Genomic DNA, 17423 nt, shown 5'->3' on the forward strand with positions numbered 1-17423 from the left:
AATTGTGCTGACATCACAGGCACCATCCTGGAGCTGAGGGAGCAGAGACTAAAGGCACATGGTAGAGGAATCCCTGCAGTTGTGAATGTCCATAAAACTAGACCTAACAATAATCTCAGGAACGGAGTGGGCACAGAGTTTTAGTATTCACCTCCTTGTCTGAGATTTTCTTATTTAACTGCTCTGTAAAGAGTGAAAGAAAGGTTTTAGCCAGTCAACCATGGTTTCCTTTTATTTTTGCTTAAACAAGTCAGTGATCTGGAATCAGAATAGCTCTACACAAACAGGACTTCCATTGACCCATCTGCAAAAGGCATTAGAAAGAAATTGTTCAGAATGAGTTGGATGGCAATTAACATTTTCGCTGTGCTAAACGTTGGCTCAAAGTGAACCACTTGGAAAGTGGAACAAACACACTCTGGGCAAAGTCCAAATTTATATCTTAAAATCAGATGGGTTAACCTAACTGTACAATTCCCCCAATGCTAAAATGTGCATGGATGCCAAGTTTCTGTACATTGAAATAATATGATTTTTTTTTTTTTTACTGACTGGAATAGATACAATGATGTTATAATCATTTATTTTATGTGTGATAATATAAAAAGTTATCTCAGATTTTATAATTTAAGTAATATGATTTGTCTCATGTCTTAAATATGAAGCATCTGAGATTGTATTATGGAAACTTAGAAATGCTCATCAAACAGGTAGTTATTTTAAGAAATCTGAACATACAATTTTGCATAAAAATGTCATATAGTATAAATGTAGAGGATCCACAAAGAATGTGATAGGTCTGCTGCCACCAAGCAGCAAATTATTGCATTTGAATTGGTATTAACCCAAAAATTTAGTTTCAATGACCAAAAGAGGAACATGACAAAACATTGGGATACCAAAAGGATTTCTCAATGCGTCTAATAATATTTATGGGTTTTTGATTATTGTGATACTAGAAACCAGACAGATACAATGAATTACAGTTGGGCTCAACTGATAAACATTGAGAAGCACACTTGCGTATCTGCTCAATCTATCAGAGCCTTGTAGCACATCCCAAACACTGGAAAAAAATATAAAACCTCAGTTTTTGTCAGAATTTTTAGCAGTATTGTCTATCTGGGTTCTTTACCCCTTTCTCTCAGATTTCTGAATGCCACTTTTATCCACACATTTCCTTAGCTAAATCTTTTCTACCTCATCCTTTCACACATACAAGCCACAAATAGTACACTGTTTAAAATATCTGTTCTTCTATCATGTTAAAATTTTCAAAAATCACCTATACTGATACTTCTTAGATTTCTTTGGCAGTGTCATTTGTAGAGTGGATATCTATGACTAAAATGAATTTTTGGAATATTGCATAATTCAGGAAACTTCTAAAATTTTCAATATTCAAGGAGAGTGAAAACTAGCCTTTCAGTAGGATATATTGAATATTCAACGTGGCAGCATGAGGCTTGTATGAACTACATCTTTATTTGGAGGGAGCTCATTTGTTCAAACTTGTCAAACACCAATCATTTTTCTACAGGACTTTGGGTTTGTTAAAGCCACTTAGCTTTAAAAAAAATCTGCTTAAAATGAAAACAAAACCAAAACAAGTAAACAAATAAAAAACCAAACACATATGGGAATCAGTTCTCTCCTCTTTGATGTCTGTCAAATCACATGGTCTTGTAATATAGGATGTGTTACTTCAGACATGGATAAGATGAATGGTCTTATAATATAGGATGTGTTCCTTCAGACATGGAGAAGATGAATGGTAATGAGGTTTCTTTGAAATTTAAGCTTTTCAATTTGACCTAAGAAAAATAGGCATAAGATCCATTTTGTTCTTTTGAGTTAAAAGTTATGGTAAGATTGGAAATCTCGGTTATTGCTCAGTTAAACAGCTCCCCAGGGAGGGTATTGCAAAGCCTTACCAAAGCATCATTTCAGGATATAAACATTTTCCAGTCATCAGCATTGCAAAAGTTTGAGTTAATATTTGCTCTCAAATTATTCTAAAATAGAGTTGGAATGTGCGATGGTTTGAAAGAAAATGGTCACCAGAGGGAGTGGCACTATTAGGAAATGTGGTTTTGTTGGAGTAGGTATGGAAATGTGTCACTGTGGAAATGGGCTTTGTGGTCTCATATATACTCAAGACACCAACCAGTGTCTCAGTTCACTTCCTGTTGCCTGAAAGATGCAGAATTCTTCAGCACTACATCTACTTGCATGCTGCCATGCTCCCTGCCGTGATGATAATGGACTAAGCCTCTGAAACTGTAATCCTCCATCACAAATAAACATTTTTCTTTTTAAGAGTTGCTGTGGTCATGGTGTCTCTTCACAGCAATAGACACCCTAACTAAGACAGGCTGTTTCCGTCTTAATTGAGCTATTGTAATTTTCAATTTTTTTTCTGTAAGAAGGCGATGAGAACAACAGCAACTCTTCCCCACAGACAGTAGCAACCCATTCATCACTATCAGTGCGACACTGGAGTTTGTATTTTAATGTGAATGAAATAAAAATTAGTACTGTAATTAAATTCAAGAATGAAAATTATTTTAAAAATATTTTAAATATGATCAACAACCAAATAATAAATGACTCTGTGTGTTCATTGTATTGGCTAGCTATCATTTTTCTTATGGTCTTTATCTAATTAATTTTACTTTGATTTTTCCATTGAAATACTATAAGGCTGATATAATAAAAATAAGCCAAAACAAGACATAGTCATGATTTTGGAGTACACATACAGGGTCACTTACTAGGAAGCTCTGGTGGAGGGGTGGGAACCAAAGTTGGTTCTGGATAAGGACTCTCACTACAAATTCCGTTTGTTAGGCTTATGTCATCCAAGGCTATTGAACTCAAACCTGGGTTTCTAAAAGCATTGAACACAACCTGAAATTCAGAGAGGCATATAATATTACTTCACTCTAATAATTTCTGACTTGGTTTTACTTAATAACTCTGGAGAATCAGTATTGCCAATTACACAATGCATAATAAAATACCCCACATTGAAATATTGATAAATCATCCTGGATAAGTTCTTTTGAGGATCTCAATCTTTGTATTATGCATAAATCTTAGCAAAATATCCATGTATGTCTTCCTTCTGAGTTAGATTATAGTCTGATGATTTATCGCTCTCTCTTTGCTGATTTTATCATACTCTATTTTACTTAGTGAAATCTAAACATAATTTGGAAGCAGAGAAACCTCCTCTCAATTATATTAAAAATCTGAATATCACTTATACAGAGGGTCTAATCTAGGCCCTTTGCATAAGCAAGACAGTTGTGTAGCTTGATCTACTTAAAGGGTCCCCTGGCGGTCGGATCAGGATCTATCCCTGGTGCATCAGCCAGCTTTTTGAAGCCCACTACCTATGGTGGGACACCTTTCACAGCTTTGATGCAAAAGGAGGGGCTTGGATCTGCCTCAACTGAATGTACCAGGCTCTGCTGACTCCCCATGTGAGGCCTTACCTTGTCAGAGGAGGGAATGGGGAATGAGATGGGGATTAAGGCTGGGGGTGGGAGGCAGGAAGAGAGGGAGATCTGTGGTTAGTATGCAAAATGAATAAAAAGAATTTAATAAAAAATCAAAATATCTGTTTTCCTTCATAGTACATACCAGTCTGAAGAGAAGATACTCTAATTAGATCATTTAAATAGAAAAAAAAAGGGACAAGATGAAATGACTGACATAATATGAGCATTCAGAATAATCTAGTACTGGCCATAGTGCATTTAGGGATCTGAGACAGCATTCCTATGAAGGTGCTGATCACAAGACCCACAAACAGTCTTGGTCACAGCTCCTGGGGTCAGAGATACCACAGCAAGTTCTCAGACACAGTGGCTGTTTTCAACTATACTTCTTTGGACCTATCTACAGTAGGATAAGAATGACATAAACATAATACTTGCTGCGTTGTACTTGCTGTACTAGGCACATGATATATATTATCTTACTTAATTTTTTAACATATTATATATTCCTCAATTCACAAATTTGTCCATTAATTCTATAGATCTCATACAAGACACTATTCTAAGTAAGTGTGAATTTCTTCCTTTCCCAGAGAAGAAAATAAAATTTTAAAGAGATATCAGCAAGTTGCCCACAACTTCTCAGTATAATGGCATAACCAAAAAGTAAGTTAGTATTCTCCCACAGAGAATGATACCCTGCCCAGCCGCACTGTATGACAGATTCCAAATAACACTGAACCTCATACTGACCATGGTATGTCCTATGCTATCTTACCTATGAAGAAGTATAATTTATAAATTCGGTACAATATGGATCAACAGTAGTAACATAATGTAACAGAACAGCTTGCTGTGTATCAATTTCCTCCATCTTACAAGGAAACTCCTTAAAAGTCAGGATATTCTAAAGGAAGGAAAGACAGTCCATCCTGCGGGGAGAGTCTTTCAAACGCAGGAAGCAGACCACTCAAAGGATTTCAAGAATTCCCTCAAACTGATGAGGTTCGGGAGATCTGCCCTCCCTAAGAATTTATAAGTAAGAATTTATAAGTAAGAACTGTTGAGAGACACTGTCAGACATGCTGAGCTACCTTGATAGGCTCCTATCAGCTGAGCTGACTGGAAAAGGCACACTCCAGTCTGCAGAGTTAATTTCAAGTTTCCAGCTTTTGTGACCCATCATCTACGCTGTGGTAATGCAGCTGTCTTTGAGGCATGTCTAAGTAATCCACCTCTACACTCCTGTTCCCCAAAAAATCTCATTGGTTCATCAAGGTGGACTTTGTTGGCATCCTTACTTTGGCCTGTTATTGCATCTCTATCCAGGGTGAGTAGATGTCAGTTTCTATATTCCCAGAACTAGTGTCACACAACATAATTATAACAATACACTATAATAAAATGAGTGTGATGGTAATTATTTATTTAGAAGTTTATATTCAGTGCTTTAGGACTGCAATTAACTAAACCATTCAAGTTAAACCATGAATAAACAGTCATCACTGTGCATGTGAGATGTGGCAGTATATTTCTGCATGTAGAGCTAAGTTCAAAAATACTGGATCATTATGAGTTTAGAAAAGAACCTCAATGGTCAGAACTGCCTGCAGAAACACTGATTTCCTCATTTTATTCATCTTTTTTTTTCTTTTTGACATTCCTGCTGTGGGATATTCTGTATGTAAAATGTGTTGCTCTGATTGGTTAATAAATAAAACACTGATTGGCCAGTAGCCAGGCAGGAAGTATAGACAGATGCCCCAACTTTACAGAGAAACTTTGGATGACTGTCCATGCTGCCAGCTGTCTCTGTCTACCCTGCAAGACTCTTGAAAGTTGCTTGCATCGTTTTTCCCATTTCTCAGGTAATATTATATCCTTCTGTGGTCTTTGATGTGTATCTTGTAGAAGACAAGATAGTTATAATTTTCCTTAGTTATGATAAAAGATAAGTTAGATATGAAATCTTAGACTCACAAATATAGGATAGATAGGATATCTTCTTTAATTTTGCCAAATATATATAGACTAGATATTATAAATAGACTAGATAGTGTAACTGTAATTCTTGCTTGATAAGTGTTTTGTTATATGTAATTTTACTATGTGAAAGTTAAAACCTTCCTTTTTGATAAAAAAGAAAAGAGGAAGTGCTGTGGGATGTTCTGTATGTTAAATCTGTTGCTCTGATTGATTAATAAATAAAACACTGATTGGCCAATAGCCAGGCAGGAAGGATAGGTGGGACAAGGAGAGAGGAGAATTCAGGGAAGTGCAAGGCTGAGGCAGAGAGATGCTGCCAGCCACCAAGATGAGGAGCAGGATGTAAAGTACCAGTAAGCCACAAGCCATGTGGCAAAGTATAGATGAATAGAAATGGGTTAATTTAAGATAGAAGAAGTAGATAACAAGAAGCCTGCCATGGCCCTACAGTTTATAAGCAATATAAGTCTCTGTGTGTTTCCTCAGTTGGGTCTAAGTGGCTGCAGGACTGGAGGGCAAGAGAGATTTGTCCTGACTGTGGGCCAGGAAGGACTGGAGAAAACTTTAGCTACATGTTCCATTTTTTTCTTATTTGACTTATCAGAGAAAAAACAAAATTAAAGAAGAAAACTTCACAATGAAGAATAGAATAAGAAAAAATAAAGGAAAGGGTGACAGGAAGACTGCAGATGAGGGTCACTGATTATGGCTGCCATACTCTATGTCATAGGGGACAATCTATGCCTCTGGTGATGACATTGTCTGTTCAAATATACATCTTCTAAAAGTGATACTAACTTGTTTCAAATTACTCAATTAAAATGTTGTTAATTGGTCAAACTAATAGGGCACATTATCCTATATTTTAATAGCAACAACCCTTAGGAAATGAAGACATTAAATTCTTATCTGGAAAAATTAATTCAACTTAATGCAGAATAAATGATCAGAGACTTCCCAATGATACGGCTCATAAAATTTCTTTCCAAAGGAAATCAATGGAGATTAAGTTAGAATGGGTTCAGCTGGTGGATATTGATGGGCATGGATGTCCAACTATGTAGTGATAATTATCTAGAATGTGTAAAACTGAACAAGGTAAGTCAGAAGAATAGGAGAAAGTATTGATGAAGGGAGATGGAGTTGCCTTCTTTTCTGTGGATTTCGTGGACTATCACAAACAGTATGTTATATCACAAATGATTCCTCAAATGTGTTATTTAGTAAATCAGTGAACAAATGTCTTAACAAAAAGAGTAAGGTAGATTAGAAAAGAAGAGAAAATTACTAGGTTTTGTCTAGAAAATACTTTACCATATCATTCATTATAAAGTGTACTCACACATCACAAAAAAATACAAACAGAAATTACAAAATATTATGGCAAACCTTAAATTCCACTGTTTCATTTAATGTAACTTGACCATAATTCCAATTCTTCCCATAATTTCCTTTCCTTTGAAAAACTATCTTGTCTGTGGTTTCATCACTGCTGATATGAATGCTTAAGTTGTAGACATTTTCACAACACATATAATACCTGGTTTGGAAATAAGCAAAGATGTTTAGTTTCCTAACACATTGAATAAATTCATATTAGTTCTTTCTCTGTATTTTCTTGTATTTAAAATATTTGTGTTTTCTTTGGGTGATTTTTGGGGAAGAGGGTCCGGAGGGTCTACCAACACTTTGCTGTTCTATTAATTGAAAAAAAAAAAAAAACAATAATGCATTCTCTAAAATTTTAGCTATCTTAGTGAAATCTGAGACTGGCTCCCTAACAAAAAGCAATGCTAGACATGTACAAAGATAGCATTTCAGTATGCCCAACCAGAAGTGAAGGATCTGACTGAAAACATACCAGAAATGAAGGCAGACAGGCTCCGCAGGGAGCTCTAAAGAGAGACTTAGAAGTCCCACTCTTTCATTTCTCCATCCTTGTTCAGCTGGTGTAGCAATGTAAAATCCTGCGAAGACAACTAAGAACTTTGACTTGCTTAAAAGAGATAAACATTTAAGATAAAGCATTGGGACATGTATTTTTGCACATTGGATGAGGTACCCGACTTGAGTCCAGAATGGTTGACTCTGCCATAATAAATTGTTTAGGAAAATCACTCAACCTTGGACTTCTTCACTTTAATTCTAATTTCCTACACATCTTGATAAACTCATGGCTTGACAGGTAATCAGCACATGGCTGATTCTATTTAGATATTCTGATTTTTAACTCGTGGGATATACAATTATTTGAGCATACATTTGATGACAAGTCTAAACGTTCCAAAGAACACTGGTTTTATATCCCATTGACTACACTGCATATCTTTACATAAGAAGGTGTCTGATTTTATAAGGGTTTCATACTTCTGTATTCCTCTGAATGATAACTAATCAGATCACAATGGAACAGGCAGCATGCTAATCCATATAAAAGCTTTTGAAGTAGCACAAGATACAGCAAAAGTGCTTTCTGGTCTAGAATTCATTATTCAAGCCAATGATTTGAGTCATTCCAAGTGTGTGAAGTAAGGTTAGGTAAAACTATCTTGAACATTCTCTTAGGGGGATTTACTTCATTCTTAGTTTGAAACTCATATATTAAGACAGAAGCAGGAATCATTCAGCAAACTGTGCCACAAAGCAAATGAAATATTGGACTAATAGAATTTGATTGCCACGCATTTTTTATGAAATGCTCAGATGTACTTGCTTGAAATCAACATCTTCTCTCCTGTGCCATGCAACAGAAAAATATAGGCAATGTTGCATATAAAATGCAATCTCATTCATTTGTAATATGCAAGAGTAAGAATAAGATGTGAAGAAAAGAAATACAAGCAGAACTGCTTATAAACACATATTTAGACCAATGAGGCAAAAATTACTCAGAATAAATGAGTGTTCTATCAAGGTGAAATCATGCCAAATGCCTTATAAATATAATATATACAGATACAGTGATTTATATTACAAAATGCAAGATAAAATAAATGTGTTTAACAGTTTATAGTAGTAACAGATTACTCACATTTTATATAAGTTGTAATATTACATGAATATTTTAGCTATGTCTGTGCTCACATATACAAAGCTATGTAAAAGATCAGCTTCAGATTCATAGCACAAGTACCAGCATCTGTTCTCTAAGAGCCCACAAACAAATTCATTTTGGATTCATCTAGCTTTTAGTTACTTAGGGCATGATAAGAAAGCAGTAAGTATGAAAGTGGTCTAACTGTCCTGGAATTTTCAAGTTAGGAGTTGATTGTGTAATAGAAGCACACATCATGTTGGTATTTCTTTTCAGCCATGTTCGCCCATCATAGCCAGTCTACTATTTATAATATGAAGTGCATTAAATCTATTATTCACTCATTTAGTGGTACTATATTTAGATCTGATTATACAATTAATATATGACTTTTTATTAATTCATGTATTTATTTTTCATCCCGACCACAGCTTCCCCTCCCCCCTCTTCTCCCATTCTCTACACCCTCCTCTTTTCTGCTCCCCTCAATCCATCCCTCCTCTGAAATTACTTAGAAAGGGGCAGGCCTCCTATGGGCTTCAGCAAAGCATGGCATATCAAGTGACCATAGGACCGAGCACCTCCCCCTGTATTCAGGTTAGGTAAGATAATCCAGCATGAGAAATAGGTTCCCAAGAGCCAGTCAAATCACTAGGGATGGCTACTGCTCCCATTGCCAGGAGTCCCACATGTAGACCAAACTACACAACTGTCACCTATATGCAGAGGATCTTGGTTGGTCCCATGCAGGCTCCCTGGTTGTTGGTTCAGACTCTGAATCCAGGCTAGTAGTTTTTGTGGGTTTTCCTGCAATGTTCCTGAAGCCCCATTTCTTATAATTCCTCCTCTCCTCCGTAGGACTCCCCTAGTGCTGTCCAACGTTTCGTCATGGGTCTCTGAATCTACCTCCATCAAGTCCACATAAAATAACACTAATTATGGAAACTATAGTACCTTTTATATTTTCAAAAATAAACTAATGTAGTAAACATCATGAGCTATAGAGATGGTTTCATATATATACTAAGTTATTATCTATGTCAGCTAAATTAATTAGCTAACAAAAGGTAAAATAAATTCTCTATAAAATTATGAGAGTAGAGTGTGCAACTTGCATTAATTTAGTCTACTCACCCAATTACTCTTTAATTTAATCTATGGCATTTTGATATTGCTCACTTGACTTATTTAATGCATACAGGATGCAATAGGAATACTCAAAGAGAATATATTTCATTTTAACTTGTTCAGAATTTTTTCTAACCTAGAAGATTTCCTAATATAGAGGGTTAATGTTTTATGCACACCAGTTTTCTAACATTTGTCTCTGGGAGAAGGTACATTTTTTACTCCCAATGTTACTATCATTTCTCTTTTTGAGTTTTCTCAAAATTGACCATATCTTTTGCCTTCACTAATCTGAGTATACTATAAACCTAACTTTGTACCTTCATGTGGTGAGCTCTAAATTAGCAATCCACTTAGTTGTTATACTCAGAGTAAGAAACCACACAGACAATATTTTTTCCTGGAGTATATCACCAGGTGTAGGAAGAAGTGATGTCACTAGGGATGATGACACTAAGTCAGGACACTGTGCCTGAAGGTTTTCCTGTGCTCTCCCAGCACCAAGGACCCCATAGCCACTTATAAAATAATCACTCAGAAACTTACATTAATTAAAACTTTATGGCCTACCAGCTCAGGCTTCTTGCTAGCTATATCTTACATCTTCAATTAACCCATTTATATAAGTCTATACGTTGTCACGTGGCTCATGGCTTACTGGTATCTTTACATCTTGCTTTCTCTGTGTCTTGCTGGGACGCCTGACTCAGCCTTCCTCTTCCCAGCATTCTCTTCTCTGCTTGTCCCACCTATACTTCCTGCCTGGCTACTGGCCAATCAGCACTTTATTTATTAACCAATCAGAGCAACACATTCACAGCATACAGAGCAATATCCATAGCAGGACACCATTTGTGCTGGTTAAGTTTTGTGAGCTTGACACAATAGTTACCTGGAAAGAGGGAAGCTCAAATGATGATTTCCCTCTATCAGTTTGGCCTATGGGCCCATTGGATTATTTTCTCAACTACTAATTGATCTAGAAGGGCCCAGCCTACTGTCGGTGGTACTAATCCTGGGCAGGTGAGTCTGGTGGTATATGAAAAGTAGCTGAGAAACCCAGAGGAAGCAGGCTAGTAAGCTTACATTCCTCTGTGGTTTCTGCTTTAGTTCTTGCCTCCAAGTTTCTGCCACGAGTTCCTGTCTTGGCTTCCTTTGATGATGAACTGTAAGCTGCAAACCAAATAAACCCCTTTCCCTTTTAAGTTGTTCTTGATCAGTGTTTTATCACAGCAACATATAAACTAATCAGTACACTGCTGGTAGCGTTTATTTCCAAATGTGCCTTCCTCTAAGATGAGCTATAAATCAGGAATTCTGTACTAACCACAGCAATGCTTAGGAGTGCTCCCTGAGATGTATCTGATCGGTCACTTCTTCATTCAAGATCATCTATCTCTACAACAGATATGGAGTCACTCTGTTGAGGCCTTTTTACTACGGCAGCCATATCTTCTAGACCTACTGATAATAAATTATCTATTATATGTAAAACACTTCTTTAAGTTTTGATTCTCTGTGTATATCCAAATCCATAGAAATTTAAGGACATTTTAGATCCTGTGTTATTTTCTGACCGTATTCTCCTTTTAATTTTTCTCTCTTAAAAATACTATACTTTTATTGGAGAAAATTTAACTTGGCTCTTTAAGAAAGCCTCCTTGATACAAGTGTGCTGTGGATGATTGATTGATAAATAAAACACTGATTGGCCAGGCAGGAAGTATAGGCGGGACAAGCAGAGAGGAGAATTGAGAGAACAGGAAGGCAGAGAGGAGGAGATGCCAGCCTGCCATCCAGGGAGCATCATGTAAAGCCATGGAACACGTGGCGACATATAGATTAACAGAAATGGACTGAGTATAAGAGTAAGAGCTAGACAGTGGTAGGCCTGAGCTAATGGCTGAGCAGTTTAAATAATATAAGTGTCTGTATGCTTATTTTATAAGTGGGCTATGGGACTGCTGGGGCTTGGCGGGACCCGGAGAGAAAAACTCGAGCTACACAAGTGACTACTCCGTTTGAATTTTCAGAAACACATTTTATTTCTCTGATGTCATTTCATATGCTGTGCTGCTCAATCTCTTTTATCATGCATGGAATATGTCAATTTTTATTTTATTTTACATTTATTAAAGATATCATGCACATTTGTGTATGTGAGTGTTCATATATATATATATGTGTGTGTGTGTGTGTCTATGTACATGTGCATATATGCATTATGTAGGCCAAGAGATGACCTTGGTGTCCTGCTTTTGGAGCTTTTCTAGTTGTTTTTTTGATACAGGGTCTTTCATTGGCCTGGGGATTGGTGATGTGACTGTTCTGGCTGACCAGGTAGCCCCAGGGACCCTCTAATTTCTTCCCATACTGCCCAGCCATGTTATGGCATTTCAAGTGCCTGTTGTCTAACTAGGCTTTTTACAGGTGCTGGGAAATCTAGTTCAGGACCCCATTTTTGCCTGGTGAACACTTTACCCATTAAGCAAGTTCCCTAGGCCTGCAGTATGTACTTATTGAAGAATTTGGGGGAAATGAGTAGTATCTTGTTCATTTTTGTGTTTTCTGTTTGGGTTAGGTAAATGTTGTTTAACCTATTTTTATAACAATTTGGCTTGTTTTCACATTTATTAGAGTCCTACAAAGAAGGAATGACTCATCAGATATTTTTTACATAACCATACAGGATTTCTATAGTTAAATGATATTTTTTTTTAGTTCTTTAATTTTCTTGAAATGCATTCTAGATTTCTTGAAATTAACCTTAAAGTAAGTTTAAAGCCAAAAAGTTGAATAAACTTGGCTAATTCAAGCATACAATAACCGTTTTCTCTAGTCATTAAACTTTTCTTACAAATTCCTACTGTCATCTTTTCTGTTTCTTTCCCCATGAACTGAATTCAAAATCTCTCCAGTCAACACCCCAATTAAAGCTGTAAATCCTAGGCATGCATTGATGCTGATGTAGACAGCAGAGTCCGGGGAGATGACTGTGCTTTCTAGAAAACTGGAGGTCTCTTTCAAGAAGAAACCAGGTTGGTGTAAGTGGCTTCGTGAGTCTTAGTGTGGGTATAAGACAGTGGAATATACTAGGTAAATATTACTGAGAGTTTTAATAAAAAGATTGGTTTAAATTCAGTTTCTTTAAATATGACAAAGTAGTACTATTTTCTAAAATTTAATACAGCAAGAAAGATAAGACTAAAGAAAATAATGCTACTTTCAAAGGATAATATAAATTATACTAAAAGTATATTTATTTACCAAATTGACATGCAGATATATATATAAGCTTTTTGTGCTCCACAGTGTTTCTTTTAATTTTTAATTTTTCTGGAAGTTTGCTGCTGGTTTAATAGACTGTGGTGGTCTGTCCTCCATTATTGTGGTTCCCTAAATGGAGAAGGAGGGGGCAATAAAATTTCACCCTAGCGAAGACATCAGGTTTTCTTAATTTTAATGACTACCATTCTACTCAATGCTTCAAATCTTTGAAAACAATTGGGATTGGGTTGAAAAGAGGAGAAAAAGAACTTGATGCCAGCTAGCCCTTTCTGACACCTACATTTGCAAAGTCTTTTCTATGCTAGTAACCTCATTTGCCCCAAATGTTCAGAACAAATAGGCCCCCCTCTGAGCATGGCAAAGCACTGCCCTGCATCAAGGCCACCAGCTCCCAGTTCCCTTTACTTTTAAGAAGTACAAAGAAATCCTGAGAGCTGACAAGGCAAAGATTGAGGAGCTGTGGCTCCCCCAAGAGTGAGTTCTTTAGAAGATCTGGAAAAAGTTGAGCAGGGGTTTAGATGTTCTTCCCTAAAGTGATGCTAATTCAAAGTTTATCTGTTCCATTTGGGCTCTCCTGTCATTTAAAGTGAAGGCTAGGAACAAAAGAACCCTGCATAGATAAGAAGAACTGCAGGAGAGGTTTAATTCTCTTGCATTTCAGAGGTACAATGTTCTGACACATTAAAAAAAAAAGCCAGTTGGAAGAGAAATACCCCTGGAGGTGAATGACTGGTAGATTATGAAATCACAGCTATGAGAGTCAGAGAGACCTATTAAGCCCTGGCGTCGTCCTCATTACTTACTGCCACTGGTGTGCTCTGACCTGCTTGATCTTGTCTAATTTTCATAACTCCTGCTACATACCTTTCTCCTGAGACTCCATTTCCCTCCCAACTATTTAAAATCCCATCCTGCGTCCCTTTGGCCAGCTTCATCTCATCTCTTCAGTCATTTACTCTGCTGGCAAGCTGAAATCATTTTTCCCTCCTGCAATGTACTTAGACTCTCTTAAATAGCAATGAAATTATTTTCATATCTATTATGATGACACAAAAGTGGAAAAAGGATAATTTCGACATCAAAAAACACATATCTATCATAGTCAATAGATACTAGTGATTTTCTTAACTTTTATCTAACTCCTGTTGTTAAAGTGTGGTACAGACATTATTGGATTTTTTTTTAACACTAGAGGAAATTAAAAGTGACCCTGTTCTTTGGGTATTTCAGGATGTCTTTATAGGGCTAAAGTGATTATTAAACTAAAGGCATGTAATTTTACTATGTTAAAGTTAAACCCTTCCTATTTGATTAGACAGAAAAGGGGAGGTGCTGTGGGATGGTCTTTCTGTATGCCGTGATTGTGTTTCTCTGATTGGTTGATGAATAAAACGCTGATTGGCCAGTAGGCAGGCAGGAATTATAGGCGGGATAAACAGAGAAGGAGAATTCTGGGAAGTGGAAGGCTGAGTCAGTAGACACCAGCTCACTGTCTAGGGAGCAGCATGTAATGACACACAGGTAAAGCCACGGAACACGTGGCAACATATAGCTTAACAGAAATAGGCTGAGTTTAAATGTAAGAGCTAGTCAGTGGTAGGCCTAAACTAATTACCCTGCAGTTATAATTAATGTAAGCTTCTGAGTGATTATTTTATAAGCAGCTGTGGGGTCTATGGGGCTGGTCAAGACTGGAGAAAACTTCAACTACAAAGCATTAGTCTTCATTGGGTGAGTTAGTAGTTTAACCATGTGGGATCAGGCTCTTGGAAACAATTTATTCCAGGCTAATTATCTAGGATCACTGATATGTCATCATTTTCAATATTAAATATCGTTGGTCTTTTGGAAGCAGTCATATATGCAGAGCACATTTGCATGCATATGTCTATAATGATATATAATGTTTGATTTTCAATTTATAGTTATTTAGTTATTAGTAACTAATAGTAACTCATTACAACTATTATTCCTTTTAAATTACTTTCAGAATCTAACTTCTCACTACATCTGCTCTCTGATTCTGGTCCCGTGACCCCTTCTCTGGGTCAGTGGGCAGTCTGGCACTGGTGTCTCATTGTCTTGAACTTTCACAAGTGTGCTGGTCCTGTTGGTTAGTATGTGCCCTAACAATTCTCTGTGCTGGACCTAAAGCAGTTCCTCCTTATCCTCAACATCTATCAAGCACCCTAGATGAGCCAAGGTCAGATACTCCTCACTGTCCTTTCTACTGCATCCCAGCCTGGTGGGCACAATGGCTTTTCCTCAAAGAGGTCAACATTCTCTTCTGTTCTCCCAGCTCTCTTTGTTCCCTCTGTCTAGCACAGGTGTGGCTGGCTCTTGTGATCCTTTAGAAGTTTGATTCATGTCACTTCTTCAATGACATCTAAAGTGGTCACCTTATATTAATTAGTACTTTCTTTCTCATTTCTGCTTTCAAAGCTTTATATTTTCCCAGGTTCTTCCTACACATTTAATGTACTAAAATTACTCTTTATGTAAACTGCTTATTTTTAAAATTTTTTTTCATAGAATACATGATCTATAAAACCAGAAAATATGTTTTTATTTTTAATCCACCGATGTATTATGAGTATCTCACATATGGCTTAGGGGCTCAAAAAATGAATAAAAGAAAAAATAAAAGGGTGTTTTTGGGGACTTGTGTGCAATTACATTAAATATAGTCATGCTAATAAAATCTTTAATCTAATTAAAAGAGGGAAATAAGCATTTTTTTCTATTACTGGAATGTTTCTGTTCAAAGAACCAGAGTTAAATAGGCTTCTATCTTTAAAAAAATTTACATTTTCAATGTCCATTAACAACATGTCAGTCACCGTTCACATTAAGTCAATCCTTTGCTCTTCAGGTCATAAAAAGTTTCCTTTATACAGTGTACATGTGCTTAGACTTTTAGTGCTATAATTTGTTTCATTGGATAAATTATTCAGAAATAATTGAGTCAGAGGTGTAGACATTTATTCCTACATTCAAAATGTTGGTTAGATCAAAATAAAAATGACTAGGTTCTCATCCCTGGAAGGAATGTCATGGCAAAGGAAAGCGGTAAGTCATCACGCAGTGTTTGATGAAAAGAAGTTCTCACTCAGAGGTCTCGCAACTGTGTGCAAACTGTGATGTGTGAGATGAATTCTCAGCCCCTGAGTACAGCAGTGTTCGTGTGAGCTTCTTGGTATTGTGTTTTTATCAGTGACACTGACAGGTCAATTTGAAGAATGGATTTGTTTCTCTATATGCATGCACATACACACACATACATATACAGACACACACATATATACACATACACGCACACATATATACACACATAAACACATTTACACATGTACACATACATATATATACACATACACACATGTACACATACATACATTTACATACACACATATACACATACACACATACATGCACACATTACACTGCATGCATATACATACGCACTTAAACACATACAAACACACAATGTCTGACGTGATTGTGATTTTTTCCCCTTAACATTTAAAGTACACATCTTACTAAATTTGTAACCTTTATTCCCTGAGTTTATTAGTTTTACACATGTGTTACTTCTAGTATCTCATTAGTATCATCCCAGAATAATGACGTACCCCTATCTTCCCCATACTTTCCTACTTAGTCAAACTATATTGTCTTCAATGTTAGTGCTTCTACATGGAATCTAGCATCTCATTCACAGGAAGATGCCTTTACACAGCACGGCTTTCCCTTACAGTCTGTGCTCTCAACTTACTCTTCTCTATGGCGACCAGAAGAAAATCTCTATCTGTTCTGCTGGGATCTGCACACTCACAAAGTCCAAGGTGTTTTTAAGAACAATATGACTTGAACCAATGAACAAGTTCAGCCAGACTATGAGCGATGGACCAATACACAAACTACATTATATTTCTGTGTATTCACAATGAATGATAGAAAAATGAAATTAAGGCAAAACAGACTAATGGTCAGATAAGTCGATTATCTTACACAAGTCTACTTACTATTGAATCATTTCAAAGATACGGTCACAAGTTAATTTTCTTATCTCTAATGACCTTTGCTTTCATCATAATATCTGAGTGAAGGGGTAAAATAATACAGGTTATAAAAACTTACAGTTAGATATTGGATTACCATTTTTCTTTCAAATATAATTATTCATTAATTACAGAAAAATATAATTTTTTTCACTTAATGAAGCTTCATTCAAGTGAAGTAACAGTGCATGCTTTTTTTTGTTTTGCTTTATGAATAAATGTAAATCATACCTGAACCATTTCCAAATGTGTGATCAAAATCTGGTCCAGGGAAGGGAGGTAATTGTGACCCCTGAAGTCTTTCCCACTCATTATTGTCATCGAGATCTTGGATCCAAAAGCAAAAGCCATCATCAAAAGCACAATTGATTTTCTCATAATCTGTGAATTTAAAAAACCTGAATTAGGCCGGGCGGTGGT

The 17423-nt window shown here is 36.4% G+C and overlaps 1 protein-coding gene across 2 annotated transcripts in view; it reads right to left on the minus strand.

Annotated features, from left to right (window-relative positions):
* Positions 1-17423, minus strand: part of Tmprss15 (transmembrane serine protease 15) — a 112184-nt gene that overhangs the window by 52407 nt on the left and 42354 nt on the right. For both annotated transcript variants that reach the window (XM_052739824.1, XM_052739823.1), the window contains 4 exons: positions 17235-17384; positions 7354-7459; positions 6882-7032; positions 2775-2910 (listed from right to left, as the gene is read on the minus strand). In XM_052739824.1, the coding sequence (XP_052595784.1) occupies positions 2775-2910; positions 6882-7032; positions 7354-7459; positions 17235-17384 (543 nt within the window). The remainder of the gene's footprint in view (positions 1-2774; positions 2911-6881; positions 7033-7353; positions 7460-17234; positions 17385-17423) is intronic.

The sequence above is a fragment of the Peromyscus californicus genome, unplaced genomic scaffold (genome assembly GCF_007827085.1).
Source record: "Peromyscus californicus insignis strain IS unplaced genomic scaffold, ASM782708v3 Scaffold_16__1_contigs__length_79575227, whole genome shotgun sequence".
Classification (NCBI taxonomy): Eukaryota; Metazoa; Chordata; class Mammalia; order Rodentia; family Cricetidae; genus Peromyscus; species Peromyscus californicus.